Source organism: Leptodactylus fuscus, chromosome 10 (assembly GCF_031893055.1).
Source record: "Leptodactylus fuscus isolate aLepFus1 chromosome 10, aLepFus1.hap2, whole genome shotgun sequence".
In the NCBI taxonomy this organism is placed as follows: domain Eukaryota; kingdom Metazoa; phylum Chordata; class Amphibia; order Anura; family Leptodactylidae; genus Leptodactylus; species Leptodactylus fuscus.
The window spans coordinates 249,139-268,419 of record NC_134274.1 but is presented as its reverse complement, the minus strand read 5'-3'; the positions used below and the strand labels follow the sequence as shown (position 1 = coordinate 268,419).

At 52.8% G+C, this 19,281-nt stretch overlaps 1 protein-coding gene across 1 annotated transcript; it reads right to left on the bottom strand.

Moving 5' to 3' along the window:
• Positions 1–754: 754 nt before the first annotated feature.
• Positions 755–19,152, bottom strand: MCMBP (minichromosome maintenance complex binding protein). The gene is made up of 16 exons (XM_075257664.1): positions 19,027–19,152; positions 17,600–17,682; positions 16,358–16,498; positions 14,909–14,950; positions 14,176–14,282; positions 13,266–13,378; positions 10,912–11,051; positions 10,558–10,655; positions 7,563–7,741; positions 7,372–7,495; positions 6,879–6,996; positions 6,624–6,789; positions 3,886–4,019; positions 3,455–3,619; positions 1,675–1,763; positions 755–987 (listed from the first exon to the last, which is right to left on the bottom strand). Exons 1-16 carry the CDS (start codon positions 19,109–19,111, stop codon positions 861–863), a joined length of 1,911 nt encoding a protein of 636 aa, XP_075113765.1. The 5' UTR covers positions 19,112–19,152; the 3' UTR covers positions 755–860.
• Positions 19,153–19,281: the final 129 nt, after the last annotated feature.

Here is a 19,281-nt window from a genome sequence, read left to right as displayed (position 1 = left end):
TTCCACTTAGACTGTTACTAGAATGTATAGAAGTCTATGGAGAGACAATGAGGGGCTGCGGCCACATTGAGAGTTCTATTCACTTCTTAGCAGCCCCCCCTCACCATAGACTTCTATAGGAAGGGTGCTAGTCTGAGAGATAAGAGGAGAACAGCTCAGTAAATGAAGGAAAGGCACAAAGGACTTAGGACAGAGTCTGGAAAGACCAGAGGCCAATCTCAGGTCTCGCTGCACGGCCGGAGGGTAAGCAGTGGTGCCCAGCAATGTCTCATGAAGCATTGAGGCTAAGAGAGTCACTGCCATCACTGGGCCCTGCTGTCTGACCTGTTACCTTAGAAAAGAAGGGGACTAGAGCCCCGAATATCATGGAGAATGAGGGTACTCCTTGTGGTGGAGAACAACCAACATGGCTGCAATCCTGTCCATGTGCAGAAACAGAGGACAAGGCTAGCAGCCATAACAAAATATACACACGTCCTTAGGGGGCACTAGTGAGCAGGTCCGGCCATAAAGAACGACCCGTAGAATGGTGACCAGAGCGTCCTCTAGTGGAGGGGACAGGCTTGTGCAATGCCTAAAACTGGTAAAAAGTCTTTGGTTTTTTTACTTCGGTATGAACTGGGAAGTAAGCCAGCACCGACCCGGCCCGGCACACAGCCGCCTCCTGCTCCGGGCTCTCCAAATCCATGGCGACTTCATTACCTAGTTACTGATAGGGTTGATAACATTTTAATAGCAAAAAATAACTTCTGGAAAGAAATGCGGGAATATAAAATCCGTAACAACAAAACCAAAGAGTCCAGATCCTGGGAGAGCGTCCTGGTGCGGGAGCCGCGAGGTGGACAGAGGCTCCTCCTTGGTCACAGCTCATTCCCAATCACATACTTGTGCTCCTGGAGTCGGCTCTTCCTTTGGATTTCCATGTCTTTCGCTCGGAGCCATCGCTCACGGGACAATGTCGTCTGACCAGCACTGAGTGACAGTAACCTGCACAGAAGGAGGAGACAGCATTACATGGGGACAGGAGAGTGTTGTATTCAGTGGGGGACACTGCATCATGGGTAAAGATCCGGCCACAAGGGGGCAACACTAGGACTATCCAAAGCTGTCCACTCTTACTGACATTATATATAGCAGGAGAGAGACCCCGACCAACAAAAGAGAACATGGAACCAAAAACATGTCCGGAACCAAAACAGCTCAGGCAGGGACAACAATACAAACACGGGCAGGATCTGTGTCCAACAGTGAACACAACAAGAAAAGGATTTATAAGGAGGGTGGGGGTTATACAGGCAGAGCCGGTAGCTTTGGATACTCCTGGTGTCAGACTCCTAGTGGCCGGGTCTATACCCCGGTGTTGTGTCCCTCAGTGATACAAGCGAGATGTTAGCACACTCATGAATATTACCAAAGACTCAAACTCTGCAATTACACAACCTCTGACTCTCCATCAGTGTTGGCCACGACGCTGGGAGAGGAGTCCTAGCAGTATATGGTATATGATACTGGCAGTCCCTGCCCCCCACAGATATATACTGTCCTATAATCACAGGAACTCTGAACATCATAGAGAACTGTATATAGTGTATACAGGCGTGCAGGACATGTGGCCACAAGGACAGAGCTTCCTGGGGGACACTTGGCTGTGTGCAGGGTAAGGCTGGCACTCACCGGGCGACCACCAGCAGGCTGTGCAGGTCATCGGCGCTGATACTCTGAGGGTCTCCTCTCCTCATGTCTACAAAGTCATCTTCAATGGCCTGAAGAAACAGCAAAACCCAAGAGATAACTTATAACCACCAGTAATACCTGGAAATATGTCCGACAGTAGGAAACCTTTATGTATATGGAAGATTCACAAGTCCTGCAGCTATCACAGCCCAGCTCCAGCCGGCCCCCTCCCCAATATATGGTGTAGACAGGGTAAGGTGAACGCAGCCGAGATAGCCGTACACATCAGGTCACCGTCAGCTCCAAGGAGGATGAACAGTCTCACCTTCATCATACACAAGTAAACCTGCAGATCAGGCTCTTAGGGCAGGGTCTTATTTTTGGACATGAATGACCTTCCATACTATAAGGTCACAGGTCGGCTCTGCGGTCCCAGTCACACCAAAAACTGCTGCCATTCCAGATTCTGCTCCCCATTGTTTTCAGTGAGAGGCAGAGATTGGAACGTGAGCGAATGCCCTGCTCAGTCTCGCCATGGACTCCTTGGATGATTCGGCCCAAGCATCTGAGGCTTCACATGGTCAACCAAAGAAAGCAAGAAAATGAAGAGGAACCCAAGGCAGACGTGCACCTCAAAATCCTCTGTCTGAACAGGGCCTTATTGTTTTCTTCTGCCCCACCACGTGATCACTAACGCTGATCCATAGCCGCAGCGAAGGACACGGGATGTCAAAAGAAGTCAGCTGAGTAGTAGGACAGGACCGCGCTGTGAGGACACGGGGGACAGGACCGGACCGCGCTGCGAGGACACCGGGGACAGGACCGGACCGCGCTGCGAGGACACCGGGGACAGGACCGGACTGCGCTGCGAGGACACCGGTGACAGGACCGGACTGCGCTGCGAGGACACCGGGGACTGGACCGGACCGCGCTGCGAGGACACCGGGGACAGGACCGGACCGCGCTGTCAGGACACCGGGGACAGGACCGGACCGCGCTGTCAGGACACCGGGGACAGGACCGGACCGCGCTGTCAGGACACCGGGGACAGGACCGGACCGCGCTGTCAGGACACCGGGGACAGGACCGGACTGGACCGCGCTGTAAGGACACTGGGGACAGGACCACGCAGAGAGGACACCGGGGACGGGGACAGTACCGGACCGCGCTGTGAGGACACCGGGGACAGGACCGGACTGGACCGCGCTGTAAGGACACTGGGGACAGGACTAGACCACACTGCGAGGACACCGGGGACAGGACCGGACCACACTGCGAGGACACCGGGGACAGGACCGGACCACGCTGCGAGGACACCGGGGACAGGACCGGACCACGCTGCGAGGACACCGGGGACAGGACCGGACCGCGCTGCGAGGACACCGGGGACAGGACCGGTTGATGTTTCAATTCCATTTCCATAAGCGTTTTAGGTGAATGTAAGAAACCCTGTAATACATTTATCAGAGGAAACTGCTGCGGATATCCTGAGTGTGGAGGAGCAAGGCCCGAATGTCCCGGAGCCCCCCCCAGCTATACTGGGAGTACAGCACATCTCGCCTTACTGTTACCCGAGGCGTCTTCTCCTCACTCTCCATAGACTTCTAGGTGCTGCAGCCGCTCTACACCTACACCGAGGAGCTGATCACAGGACAGAGAGTCTTTCTCCTCATTAGATGGATTACAAAATTTCTTAAATTCACCTGAACAATTCAGTGACAACAGCAAGTCTATTGTCCACAAGATAAAGCCGATCATGGCACCATTAACCCTTTGTTACCTTAGTGACCTCATCAGGAATGGTGTACTCCATAAGCTGCAGAAGGGTCAGGTATATACGGAACTTATTGAGCAGAGATGGGAGTGTGGCGGAGAGCAGGGCCTCGGAGTACTGCTCCAGGCTGGCCGGACACATCTGCGGCTTCAGGTGAACCTGACAGTCTGACTGAAAGACAAAATCCAAAGCAGACCAAGGCTAAGTACAGGAGAATAGACCTGGAACGCAGAGGAGCAGCGGCCGCCTCAATAGCATCTGCCCAATCATCTGTGTGTGTATATATACATAGAGAGGTAACAGACTCCGCTTTATCAGCGAGGATTCATCCCAACCCGGGCATTGCTGGTGTGCTAAAGCACTCGTATAATATGGCCGACACATGAGCAGTGAGGAGGCCGCAGGACACGGTCATACAGTGCAGCAGAAATACGCACCGGAAGCAGCGAGCGGCCCTCCGAGGTAACCAGGACATTAATATTACAGGGGAATTCCATCTGATGGTAACTGAAGTCGTAGTCTACCTTCTGCCAGGTGATCAGGTTACCCAGTGCTGTCAAATTGCGAACCCCTAATGGACAGACAAGACAGAATGATTCATATACAGTATATTATATACACACACACACGCCTCCTACTGACTTCCAACCACCCTGCTCTATTTACATTGTATAAGATGCACAATCAGGGATTTAAAGGGATTCTACCATTAAAACACTTACTGTGTAAGCGGCCATTTTTCTTGTGGCCACGGGCATGCGCAGTTGGCTCTGCCCAAGGCCTGCAAGTTTGACCGGCTGAAGAGGACGTTCCTGAAGATGGAGGCGACGCTGGAGAATTCTGTCGCAGCACTGGGAACGCCCCCAGTGCTGCGAGAGAACTCGTTTGCATACCGACAGAAAACAGGATTTCTACAGAACGGCGGCGCGGAGAAGACAACTAAAGGTAGGAGAAGAAGAGGCTCTTACAGCTATTCCTAGGGGTCAACAAGAAAAAAAAAAAAAATTATATATATATATATATATATATATATATATATATATATAATATACACACTGTATATGCGTTTTAATGGCAGAATCCCTTTATGGCCACAGTCGGAGGATATCCAGCGACCCTCTTCTGGTTTACCTACAGTATATAAAGTTCCTGTTAGCCTGCAGTATATACAGATCCTATCGTTGGTGCTATAGAAAATGTAATAATAATAATACATTTGGACTGGGGCAACTCAGCGGCTCAGAGGTTAGCCTGCCAAGGACCACGCCTGCAAGGAGTTTGTATGTTCTTCCCGTGTTTACGAGGATTTCCTCCCATATTACAAAGACTTACTGATAGGGAAAAATGTACATTGTGAACCCCAGATCATATATCCCCAGATCATATATCCCCAGATCGCACAGCCCCCAGATCATATATCCCCAGATCGCACAGCCCCCAGATCAAATATCCCCAGATCGCACAGCCCCCAGATCATATATCCCCAGATCGCACAGCCCCCAGATCATATATCCCCAGATCGCACAGCCCCCAGATATCGCACAGCCCCCAGATCATACATCCCTATATGGGGCTCACAATCTTAATAAAAAATAAAATATATTACATTTGGACAAGTGACATTTAAGTGTTCTGTAAAGTCTAACTATAGCACAACTGAACATTACACGACACAATAACCCTTCCCTCTCGGTCCTGCTCACGTCAGAATAAACCCCCCCCCCCACCACCATACACTGCCACCTGTCAGTCCTTTACCCCAGTGATCCCCCCCCCACCATATGCTGCCACCTGTCGGTCCTTTACCCCAGTGATCCCCCACCACCATACGCTGCCACCTGTCGGTCCTTTACCCCAGTGATCCCCCACCACCATACGCTGCCACCTGTCTGTCCTTTACCCCAGTGATCCCCCACCACCATACGCTGCCACCTGTCGGTCCTTTACCCCAGTGATCCTCCACCACCATACGCTGCCACCTGTCGGTCCTTTACCCCAGTGATTCCCCCCACCATACGCTGCCGCCTGTCGGTCCTTTACCCCAGTGATCCCCCACCACCATACGCTGCCACCTGTCGGTCCTTTACCCCAGTGATCCCCCACCACCATACGCTGCCGCCTGTCGGTCCTTTACCCCAGTGATCCCCCACCACCATACGCTGCCACCTGTCGGTCCTTTACCCCAGTGATCCTCCACCACCATACGCTGCCACCTGTCGGTCCTTTACCCCAGTGATTCCCCCCACCATACGCTGCCGCCTGTCGGTCCTTTACCCCAGTGATCCCCCACCACCATACGCTGCCACCTGTCGGTCCTTTACCCCAGTGATCCCCCACCACCATACGCTGCCACCTGTCGGTCCTTTACCCCAGTGATCCCCCACCACCATACGCTGCCACCTGTCGGTCCTTTACCCCAGTGATTCCCCCCACCATACGCTGCCGCCTGTCGGTCCTTTACCCCAGTGATCCTCCACCACCATACGCTGCCACCTGTCGGTCCTTTACCCCAGTGATCCCCCACCACCATACGCTGCCACCTGTCGGTCCTTTACCCCAGTGATCCCCCACCACCATACGCTGCCACCTGTCTGTCCTTTACCCCAGTGATCCCCCACCACCATACGCTGCCACCTGTCAGTCCTTTACCCCAGTGATCCCCCACCACCATACGCTGCCACCTGTCTGTCCTTTACCCCAGTGATCCCCCACCACCATACGCTGCCACCTGTCTGTCCTTTACCCCAGTGATCCCCCACCACCATACGCTGCCACCTGTCGGTCCTTTACCCCAGTGATCCTCCACCACCATACGCTGCCACCTGTCGGTCCTTTACCCCAGTGATCCTCCACCACCATACGCTGCCACCTGTCGGTCCTTTACCCCAGTGATTCCCCCCACCATACGCTGCCGCCTGTCGGTCCTTTACCCCAGTGATCCCCCCCCACCATACGCTGCCACCTGTCAGTCCTTTACCCCAGTGATCCCCCACCACCATACGCTGCCACCTGTCTGTCCTTTACCCCAGTGATCCCCCCCCCACACACACCCACCATACGCTGTCATCCGTCGGTCCTTTACCCCAGTGATCCCCCCCCACCATACGCTGCCACCTGTTGGTCCTTATTGGCCCCTCACGACCACCCTGCTGTCACTTGTGGGTCCCGCACTGACCTGCCGTGTCGAGTTGTCCTTGCTCCAGGACGGTCTCGTCCACCACCAGCAGGGTATGTTGTGGCAGCTGCAGGAGGCCGCTCACCAGGCGGTTTGCTGAATAATCTTTACGAGGAATAAAGCGCATATTGTTCATGTTTTCTATGGTCATTGGAAGGTAATAGGACTGCAGAGATAAATGAGAAGGCATCAGTATAGTGGATATAGCGAGGAGTCTTCTGACCGGCCAACCACCACTGCCCCTAGGAAGCTTACCACAGGGACAAGCTGCCGCACAATACCATACAGGTGCTGGATGAAGTGGCTGTTAGGAGGACACCCGCTGAGATTTAGGGTGAACTTTCCGAGTGGTAGGACGTCTCTGCGTGCATACCTGACAATAAGCACAAGGCAGGAAGGTTACAGGATTACTGACCACAAAAAGCCAAGCCAAGATGAGAATAAGCCACAAAACAAGGAGATATTCAGCAATACAGAACAATCCTAGTATACATCATCCCAGGGGGTCCGAGCTTAGGACCACCCACAGCCCATAATAAGGCCAGGTGGGAGATATCAAACCCATCCTCAGATACTCCAGGTGTGTCCGCTACCAGTCACTAGTCTTACCTTTTCTTCAGTAAGGTCATGTGACATCAGAGCCGATCTCCAGGGGTTAATGCCGCACCCCCTGATCGGACCTCATACACGTCTCCAGGCGGTTATATAGAAGGGGGATGTGCCCCATATGACAGACAGTAATACTCACACAGTGGAGATTAGGTGCAGGATCAGGTACTCGGCGGCCAGGCTGTCACCCAGCAGGACATGTGTCAGGAAGCCCAGCAGATCCGACCTCACAGATGACAGCTCAGACAAGAAGCTGGCTACACCTGGGAAAGGAGAAGGCCATGAGCGACACACTGCGGGAGGGGACAGGGGGCGGCCATCATTACTTACATTGCTTGCTGTCCACCGTTTCATTCACAGAGCTGGGGATCAGCGGGTTGGTGTGCGACAGTTTGTGGATGACGATGGCGTGAATCCTGGGCACCAGTGATGTGGGGGGGCTGTGTGCCCGCTGCTCCTCCAGGACGTCCGCACCATCTGACGGGTCCAACAGAGACGACATGGAGTCCCTACAAGAAAGCAGCCCCACATGACCAGCAGGGTAATATCTGAGGACTCCTGCACAGATGTCTGACCACAAGGATGCACAAAACAGGGAAACTCAGTAGTGCAGCCTCAGACAAGGACAGAGCATGCTCAGTAGTGCAGCCTCAGACAAGGACAGAGCATGCTCAGTAGTGCAGCCTCAGACAAGGTCAGGACGGGCTCAGTAGTGCAGCCTCAGACAAGGACAGGACGGGCTCAGTAGTGCAGCCTCAGACAAGGACAGGACGGGCTCAGTAGTGCAGCCTCAGACAAGGTCAGGACGGGCTCAGTAGTGCAGCCTCAGACAAGGACAGGACGGGCTCAGTAGTGCAGCCTCAGACAAGGACAGGACGGGCTCAGTAGTGCAGCCTCAGACAAGGACAGGACGGGCTCAGTAGTGCAGCCTCAGACAAGGACAGGACGGGCTCAGTAGTGCAGCCTCAGACAAGGACAGGACATGCTCAGTAGTGCAGCCTCAAACAAGGACAGGGCATGCTCAGTAGTGCAGCCTCAGACAAGGACAGGACGGGCTCAGTAGTGCAGCCTCGAACAAGGACAGGGCATGCTCAGTAGTGCAGCCTCAGACAAGGTCAGGACGGGCTCAGTAGTGCAGCCTCATACAAGGACAGGACGGGCTCAGTAGTGCAGCCTCAGACAAGGTCAGGACGGGCTAAGTAGTGCAGCCTCATACAAGGACAGGACGGGCTCAGTAGTGCAGCCTCACACAAGGACAGGACGGGCTCAGTAGTGCAGCCTCACACAAGGACAGGACGGGCTCAGTAGTGCAGCCTCAGACAAGGACAGGACGGGCTCAGTAGTGCAGCCTCACACAAGGACAGGACATGCTCAGTAGTGCAGCCTCATACAAGGACAGGACATGCTCAGTAGTGCAGCCTCAGACAAGGACAGGACGGGCTCAGTAGTGCAGCCTCACACAAGGACAGGACGGGCTCAGTAGTGCAGCCTCAGACAAGGTCAGGACGGGCTCAGTAGTGCAGCCTCAGACAAGGTCAGGACGGGCTCAGTAGTGCAGCCTCATACAAGGACAGGACGGGCTCAGTAGTGCAGCCTCAGACAAGGTCAGGACGGGCTAAGTAGTGCAGCCTCATACAAGGACAGGACGGGCTCAGTAGTGCAGCCTCACACAAGGACAGGACGGGCTCAGTAGTGCAGCCTCACACAAGGACAGGACGGGCTCAGTAGTGCAGCCTCAGACAAGGACAGGACGGGCTCAGTAGTGCAGCCTCACACAAGGACAGGACATGCTCAGTAGTGCAGCCTCATACAAGGACAGGACATGCTCAGTAGTGCAGCCTCAGACAAGGACAGGACGGGCTCAGTAGTGCAGCCTCACACAAGGACAGGACGGGCTCAGTAGTGCAGCCTCAGACAAGGTCAGGACGGGCTCAGTAGTGCAGCCTCAGACAAGGACAGGACGGGCTCAGTAGTGCAGCCTCAGACAAGGACAGGACGGGCTCAGTAGTGCAGCCTCAGACAAGGACAGGACGGGCTCAGTAGTGCAGCCTCATACAAGGACAGGACGGGCTCAGTAGTGCAGCCTCAGACAAGGACAGGACATGCTCAGTAGTGCAGCCTCAAACAAGGACAGGGCATGCTCAGTAGTGCAGCCTCAGACAAGGACAGGACGGGCTCAGTAGTGCAGCCTCGAACAAGGACAGGGCATGCTCAGTAGTGCAGCCTCAGACAAGGTCAGGACGGGCTCAGTAGTGCAGCCTCATACAAGGACAGGACGGGCTCAGTAGTGCAGCCTCAGACAAGGTCAGGACGGGCTAAGTAGTGCAGCCTCATACAAGGACAGGACGGGCTCAGTAGTGCAGCCTCATACAAGGACAGGACGGGCTCAGTAGTGCAGCCTCACACAAGGACAGGACGGGCTCAGTAGTGCAGCCTCAGACAAGGACAGGACGGGCTCAGTAGTGCAGCCTCAGACAAGGACAGGACGGGCTCAGTAGTGCAGCCTCACACAAGGACAGGACATGCTCAGTAGTGCAGCCTCATACAAGGACAGGACATGCTCAGTAGTGCAGCCTCAGACAAGGACAGGACGGGCTCAGTAGTGCAGCCTCACACAAGGACAGGACGGGCTCAGTAGTGCAGCCTCACACAAGGACAGGACGGGCTCAGTAGTGCAGCCTCAGACAAGGACAGGACGGGCTCAGTAGTGCAGCCTCACACAAGGACAGGACATGCTCAGTAGTGCAGCCTCATACAAGGACAGGGCATGCTCAGTAGTGCAGCCTCAGACAAGGTCAGGACGGGCTCAGTAGTGCAGCCTCATACAAGGACAGGACATGCTCAGTAGTGCAGCCTCAGACAAGGTCAGGACGGGCTAAGTAGTGCAGCCTCATACAAGGACAGGACGGGCTCAGTAGTGCAGCCTCATACAAGGACAGGACGGGCTCAGTAGTGCAGCCTCACACAAGGACAGGACGGGCTCAGTAGTGCAGCCTCACACAAGGACAGGACGGGCTCAGTAGTGCAGCCTCATACAAGGACAGGACATGCTCAGTAGTGCAGCCTCAGACAAGGACAGGACGGGCTCAGTAGTGCAGCCTCAGACAAGGACAGGACGGGCTCAGTAGTGCAGCCTCAGACTAAGCACAGGGGTCTCTGTTACTGGTGCCATTATCTTTATGTGCTTATCATAGGGGAGTGGGCCTGAGCAGAGCCGAGAACGTCTTGACCATTGCTGCCATAATGGAGGTGCGTACTTTATGGCTGCAGCAATCTATGGGACTGTGCACATTACATAGCTGCAGATAAAGCTGAGGACTCTTACCGATCATCATTCAGGGAGCTCAGCAGCGGCTCCACAGACAGAACCCCGTACACCTCCAGCACATCGTTCACTTTAAAGTTGTCCCAGTTGTCATAGACCTGACAGAGAAGATGCAATTACACAATCTATTAGCACCAGGGGAGACATGAGCAGGGGCATGTCTGGTTATCACACGAAACGCTTCAGAACAAAAGCTGGACCAGGATTACACAGAGCTAAAGAGAGGCCTGCGGAGCAATAGCCACCAATATGGCAGCCGAGATCTAGGAGATCTCAGGTAGTCACAACACTACAATATGGAGGGATGAAAGAAAAGTAAGAAAAATACTGCCCCCTAGTGTAATACTGCAGTACCTTCACTAAGCAGGCCGGCCCCTTTTCTCCAGGAACAGGAAAGTACAGGTCTAATGACTGCGAGCTACTCGAGGGCCTGGACTGCAGCGGCTGATCCTGCTGCTCCGTCTCTAGTCTCTTACACTTCTCCTGAGCATCACCTGCAAACACAAGAAGGAAGCAAACTGAGGAGGTTCTGCAGCAGCTGCATCACAACCAGAGAAAAGGGTGCTCTAAAACCAGTGGACTCACAGGGTACATACATCACTATCTGTACTATACCTCAGAGCTGCGCTCACTATTCTGCTGGTACAGTCACTGTGTACATACATTACATTACTTATCCTGTATTATACTCCAGAGCTGCGCTCACTATTCTGCTGGTACAGTCACTGTGTACATACATTACATTACTTATCCTGTATTATACTCCAGAGCTGCGCTCACTATTCTGCTGGTACAGTCACTGTATACATACATTACATTACTTATCCTGTATTATACTCCAGAGCTGCGCTCACTATTCTGCTGGCGCAGTCACTGTGTACATACATTACATTACTTATCCTGTATTATACTCCAGAGCTGCGCTCACTATTCTGCTGGTGCAGTCACTGTGTACATACATTACATTACTTATCCTGTATTATACTCCAGAGCAGCGCTCACTATTCTGCTGGTGCAGTCACTGTGTACATACATTACTTATCCTGTATTATACTCCAGAGCTGCGCTCACTATTCTGCTGGTGCAGTCACTGTGTACATACATTACATTACTTATCCTGTATTATACCCCAGAGCTGCGCTCACTATTCTGCTGGTACAGTCACTGTGTACATACATTACACTACTTATCCTGTATTATACTCCAGAGCTGCGCTCACTATTCTGCTGGTGCAGTCACTGTGTACATACATTACATTACTTATCCTGTATTATACTCCAGAGCTGCGCTCACTATTCTGCTGGTGCAGTCACTGTGTACATACATTACATTACTTATCCTGTATTATACTCCAGAGCTGCGCTCACTATTCTGCTGGTACAGTCACTGTGTACATACATTACATTACTTATCCTGTATTATACTCCAGAGCTGCGCTCACTATTCTGCTGGTACAGTCACTGTGTACATACATTACTTATTCTGTATTATACTCCAGAGCTGCGCTCACTATTCTGCTGGTACAGTCACTGTGTACATACATTACATTACTTATCCTGTATTATACTCCAGAGCTGCGCTCACTATTCTGCTGGTACAGTCACTGTGTACATACATTACATTACTTATCCTGTAATATACTCCAGAGCTGCGCTCACTATTCTGCTGGTACAGTCACTGTGTACATACATTACATTATTTATCCTGTAATATACTCCAGAGCTGCGCTCACTATTCTGCTGGTACAGTCACTGTGTACATACATTACATTATTTATCCTGTAATATACTCCAGAGCTGCGCTCACTATTCTGCTGGTGCAGTCACTGTGTACATACATTACTTATCCTGTATTATACCCCAGAGCTGCGCTCACTATTCTGCTGGTGCAGTCACTGTGTACATACATTACATTACTTATCCTGTAATATACTCCAGAGCTGCGCTCACTATTCTGCTGGTGCAGTCACTGTGTACATACATTACATTATTTATCCTGTAATATACTCCAGAGCTGCGCTCACTATTCTGCTGGTACAGTCACTGTGTACATACATTACATTATTTATCCTGTAATATACTCCAGAGCTGCGCTCACTATTCTGCTGGTGCAGTCACTGTGTACATACATTACTTATCCTGTATTATACCCCAGAGCTGCGCTCACTATTCTGCTGGTGCAGTCACTGTGTACATACATTACATTACTTATCCTGTAATATACTCCAGAGCTGCGCTCACTATTCTGCTGGTGCAGTCACTGTGTACATACATTACATTATTTATCCTGTAATATACTCCAGAGCTGCGCTCACTATTCTGCTGGTACAGTCACTGTGTACATACATTACATTATTTATCCTGTAATATACTCCAGAGCTGCGCTCACTATTCTGCTGGTACAGTCACTGTGTACATACATTACATTACTTATCCTGTAATATACTCCAGAGCTGCGCTCACTATTCTGCTGGTGCAGTCACTGTGTACATACATTACATTACTTATCCTGTAATATACTCCAGAGCTGCGCTCACTATTCTGCTATAACTTAGGATCAGTAGGGGATAGTACAGAATAGTGACTGCAGCTCTGTAAATCCAGGACCTCTGTGCAATGTAATGTGGCTGATAAGAGGGATGGGCCGCTTGTACTCACCCCCCCCCAATCAGTGCGCCCCCCAGCTGCAGTATAAGAAGCCCCTGTTACCAGCATGTTGTGCGCCATGTTGCCTTGTCAGGTCATCGTCGTCCTCTTCCAGGCTCCTCTTCTGTCGGTTTGGGGTGTAAGATGTGGAGGCGCAGGCTCTGGCCTGGCGGGAGCTGCTATACATGTGAATTTATTAAGGAAGAACCCAGAAGTGTGTGACAGATCACTACCCTCATCATCTGCGGTGTCTGGAGGAGCCCAGGACTCCTGGTGTATGGCCAGAGGTCTCTGCGTTGTCCTGCAACGCCTTCAAAGTGAATGAAATCAGCCAAAATGACAAGGCAGAGAAGAGGTTAACAAGCTGCAGCACATTGCACCTAGAGATCCCAGCTGCAGCACATTGCACCTAGAGATCCCAGCTGCAGCACATTGCACCTAGAGATCCCAGCTGCAGCACATTGCACCTAGAGACCACAGCTGCAGCACATTGCACCTAGAGACCACAGCTGCAGCACATTGCACCTAGAGACCACAGCTGCAGCACATTGCACCTAGAGACCACAGCTGCAGCACATTGCACCTAGAGACCACAGCTGCAGCACATTGCACCTAGAGACCACAGCTGCAGCACATTGCACCTAGAGACCACAGCTGCAGCACATTGCACCTAGAGACCACAGCTGCAGCACATTGCACCTACAGACCACAGCTGCAGCACATTGCACCTAGAGACCACAGCTGCAGCACATTGCACCTACAGACCACAGCTGCAGCACATTGCACCTACAGACCACAGCTGCAGCACATTGCACCTACAGACCACAGCTGCAGCACATTGCACCTACAGACCACAGCTGCAGCACATTGCACCTAGAGATCACAGCATTTGTATGCCTGGACTTAGTAATAAGCCGCGCACTCTTACTCCTCCAGTACTACATAGGCCCCCCCCCCCCTATAGGGCGACCACACAATGGATATCTCCTTCACCCAGGCGGACTCTCCCGGCACAGGGACGCAGTAGAACGTCTGACGCTCCAGGGTCCGACCCGAACGGAAGTCAATTTCCTGATGAGGCTGCAAAACGACAACAATAAGAGTATTAGAACCCCCAGGAGAGGCACGAGAGCGAAGCCCCCCCCCCCGTATTCTGTACGGCCCCCCACCTCTATCCTATGTTTTAGTACGGTTCCAGGGATACCAAATTTATAAGGTTTTATTTACAGTTTAACCCCTTAACAAAAATCTAAAATGTTATAATTTTTCTAGAAGTCGCCGTATTGTGACACCCGTAACTTCTCTTATTTCCGTGTCCGGGGACGTGCAGGACCCCTTTATTTGCAGGGTCAGGTTTGATTTTTAGTTCTACTTTTGGGGAATATTCATTGCTCTCATCACTTTTTATTAAAATTTTATGATTGATGAAACAATGAAGGAGGGGGGGGGGGGGCGGCCTTGTGCGTCTGAGGGTTTCTCACGTTGCAGTGTTTATCGTATAACAGTCTCTATTATCCACACAAAGGATTATTACACAGCGCTCTATAGACTCCAATTGTGGGGGCAAAGAATAACTAATCCATAAGGAACAACACCCCCCCCCCCCGACAGCGACACACAGGGCTACAACCCCCACTATGCATATCAGGAAGCAATGCCAGCAGAGGCTTATACTGGGGGGGGGGGGGGGGACGTGCGCTACTCACCATACACTCCGCCACATCACGATACTTCCCCAGGTGAAGGGCCTAGAGATACAGGACAACAAAGGGTTACTGAGCAGTCACCTCACCTGGGGGGCAACACCCCGAATATATTCTGCTCCGGCAGTCACAGCAATTTAATCTATGGAGGTCCTGCCCATAGCCCCCCCCCCCCCTATCACTGAAATAGGCACCAGTTCCCAAAGCCCCCCCCCCGAATAATCCCTCACCCTGACACCAATACCCCGAGCCCCCCGAATAATCCCTCACCCTGACACCAATACCCAGAGCCCCCCCGAATAATCCCTCACCCTGACACCAATACCCAGAGCCCCCCAAATAATCCCTCACCCTGACACCAATACCCAGAGCCCCCCAAATAATCCCTCACCCTGACACCAATACACAGAGCCCCCCCGAATAACCCCTCGCCCTGACACCAATACCCAGAGCCCCCCAAATAATCCCTCACCCTGACACCAATACCCAGAGCCCCCCAAATAATCCCTCACCCTGACACCAATACACAGAGCCCCCCCGAATAACCCCTCGCCCTGACACCAATACCCAGAGCCCCCCCGAATAATCCCTCACCCTGACACCAATACCCAGAGCCCCCCAAATAATCCCTCACCCTGACACCAATACACAGAGCCCCCCCGAATAACCCCTCGCCCTGACACCAATACCCAGAGCCCCCCCGAATAATCCCTCACCCTGACACCAATACCCAGAGCCCCCCAAATAATCCCTCACCCTGACACCAATACCCAGAGCCCCCCAAATAATCCCTCACCCTGACACCAATACCCAGAGCCCCCCAAATAATCCCTCACCCTGACACCAATACACAGAGCCCCCCCCGAATAATCCCTCACCCTGACACCAATACCCAGAGCCCCCCCGAATAATCCCTCACCCTGACACCAATACACAGAGCCCCCCAAATAATCCCTCACCCTGACACCAATACACAGAGCCCCCCAAATAATCCCTCACCCTGACACCAATACACAGAGCCCCCCCGAATAACCCCTCGCCCTGACACCAATACCCAGAGCCCCCCCGAATAATCCCTCACCCTGACACCAATACCCAGAGCCCCCCAAATAATCCCTCACCCTGACACCAATACCCAGAGCCCCCCAAATAATCCCTCACCCTGACACCAATACCCAGAGCCCCCCAAATAATCCCTCACCCTGACACCAATACACAGAGCCCCCCCCGAATAATCCCTCACCCTGACACCAATACCCAGAGCCCCCCCGAATAATCCCTCACCCTGACACCAATACACAGAGCCCCCCAAATAATCCCTCACCCTGACACCAATACACAGAGCCCCCCAAATAATCCCTCACCCTGACACCAATACACAGAGCCCCCCCGAATAACCCCTCGCCCTGGCACCAATACCCAGAGCCCCCCCCCCCCCGAATAATCCCTCACCCTGACACCAGTGCCCTCATCCACAGTCTCGTAGACGCCCATGTAAAATTCCGGATCAAACATGTCCTGGACCATACAGCGGAAGTGGACCAGCCCCCCCGGCCGCAGGTAGTGCAGGGGAACGTCATTCAGGCTGGGGACCTGCAAGAAGAGACAAGGGGGAGGGGCAGACAGGAAGATCAAGTACCAGCAACTCCACCACTGCTCTCTGTTATCAGCCATGTCAGGAGAGGAATACAATCTATTACTAGCAGTCAGCGCAGACAGTAATAATGGGGTTTATACTAAGCCTCCAGCCTGCAAAGTATCCTGGGGCTACCCCCCCTCCTCTCCCCATAATGCCGCTGCACCCCCCTACATCTCCCCATAGTGCCGCTGCACCCCCCCTCCTCTCCCCATAATGCCGCTGCTCCCCCCTACATCTCCCCATAGTGCCGCTGCACCCCCCCCTCCTCTCCCCATGATGCCGCTGCACCCCCCCCTCCTCTCCCCATAATGCCGCTGCTCCCCACTACATCTCCCCATAGTGCCGCTGCACCCCCCTACATCTCCCCATGATGCCGCCGCACCCCGCTCACTCCCTGACCTCAGACTCACATCCTCTATTATCAGATCCTCCCCCTCCTATAAGACTTCTCCTGAGCTGCACCACTTCTCTGGAATGTTCAGGCCCCATCTGCACATACAGGACCCGACTGGTGACGGCTCCCACTGCTTTATGTGTAATGACAGTACGCAACACTGCCTCCGACGTCACCCCCTGCCACCTCATAGATTGTAAGCTCTTGGGAGTACGGCCTGTATACGCCACCAGCTGTATGGGCTTTATATTGATGAACCGCAACGTTTTGTTGGGAGGAAGGAGAAGGAGTGTGTGTATAATCATTGTATTAGATGCCTTGAAAAAGGAACATGGCGTTCCGGAACGCGCTGGCGATTTTTTAGGGGTAAATATCTTATTTTGGCTTAGTCACTCTTTGTACCCCTTCATGTGTTATTAGACGTTACATTGTATTCCTACACCTCCGGAGGGGCGGGCGCATTCCCCAGTTGTGCTGAAGGCCTTGTTTGTCCTAAATGTGCTGGAGATAAATAACAAGGAAAGAAACGCGCGAGCTCTAAACTCTTCTGATGGTTATCCCTCTGTAATGTCTCTGGTCTGTATTGCAGTTTGTACAGCGCTGCGGAGTAGGTCGGCGCTATAGAATAACACGTGTTACCAGTACAGGACGAGACGCTCACCCAGCTGCTCCGATTGTCTTGTAAGTTCTCATGGAAATAGTCAGTGACCTTCTTCTCCCAGCCTGGAAGTGTCTCACTCTGAGCTGCAAAGACAGGAATACAGAGAACAACCAAGAGCTGCCGGGTTATTACAGCCGGGGGTGCAGGTTACAGCACAGTAGTTACCACAGCCGGGGGTTACAGTACAGTAGATACCACAGCCGGGGGTTACAGTACAGTAGTTACCACAGCCGGGGGTTACAGTACAGGAGTTACCACAGCCGGGGGTTACAGTACAGTAGTTACCACAGCCGGGGGTTACAGTACAGTAGTTACCACAGCCGGGGGTTACAGTACAGGAGTTACCACAGCCGGGGGTTACAGTACAGGAGTTACCACAGCCGGGGGTTACAGCACAGGAGTTACCACAGCCGGGGGTTACAGTACAGGAGTTACCACAGCCGGGGGTTACAGTACAGGAGTTACCACAGCCGGGGGGTTACAGCACAGGAGTTACCACAGCCGGAGGTTACAGTACAGTAGATACCACAGCCGGGGGTTACAGTACAGGAGTTACCACAGCCGGGGGTTACAGTACAGGAGTTACCACAGCCGGAGGTTACAGTACAGGAGTTACCACAGCCGGGGGTTACAGTACAGGAGTTACCACAGCCGGAGGTTACAGTACAGGAGTTACCACAGCCGGGGGTTACAGTACAGGAGTTACCACAGCCGGGGGTTACAGTACAGTAGTTACCACAGCCGGGGGTTACAGTACAGGAGTTACCACAGCCGGGGGTTACAGTACAGGAGTTACCACAGCCGGGGGTTACAGTACAGGAGTTACCACAGCCGGGGGTTACAGTACAGTAGTTACCACAGCCGGGGGTTACAGTACAGGAGTTACCACAGCCGGGGGTTACAGCACAGGAGTTACCACAGCCGGGGGTTACAGTACAGGAGTTACCACAGCCGGAGGTTACAGTACAGTAGTTACCACAGCCGGGGGTTACAGTACAGGAGTTACCACAGCCGGGGGTTACAGTACAGTAGTTACCACAGCCGGGGGTTACAGTACAGGAGTTACCACAGCCGGGGGTTACAGTACAGGAGTTACCACAGCCGGGGGTTACAGTACAGTAGTTACCACAGCCGGGGGTTACAGTACAGGAGTTACCACAGCCGGAGGTTACAGTACAGGAGTTACCACAGCCGGGGGTTACAGTACAGTAGTTACCACAGCCGGGGGTTACAGTACAGGAGTTACCACAGCCGGAGGTTACAGTACAGGAGTTACCACAGCCGGGGGTTACAGTACAGGAGTTACCACAGCCGGGGGTTACAGTACAGGAGTTACCACAGCCGGAGGTTACAGCACAGTAGTTACCACAGCCGGAGGTTACAGTACAGGAGTTACCACAGCCGGGGGTAGAAGGCTACACACTCACCGAACACGGCCTCTATGACGCTGAGGGGGGCGCTGATCCAGTCACAGGCCGCGGGCGGACTACTAATCCCAGCACAGCGATGCATGTTACTTTCACACTAGGAAACTCCGCAAGTTATGGCGGGAAAATTACGTCATCATAAAAGGGCGTGGTCTTCTATGGTTGGCGGAAATTCTGCCCGGCCACCATTTTCCGTACGGCAGCCTGTTATCACGTGATAACCACATGTCACGTGTAATGTCATCCAGTGCCTGA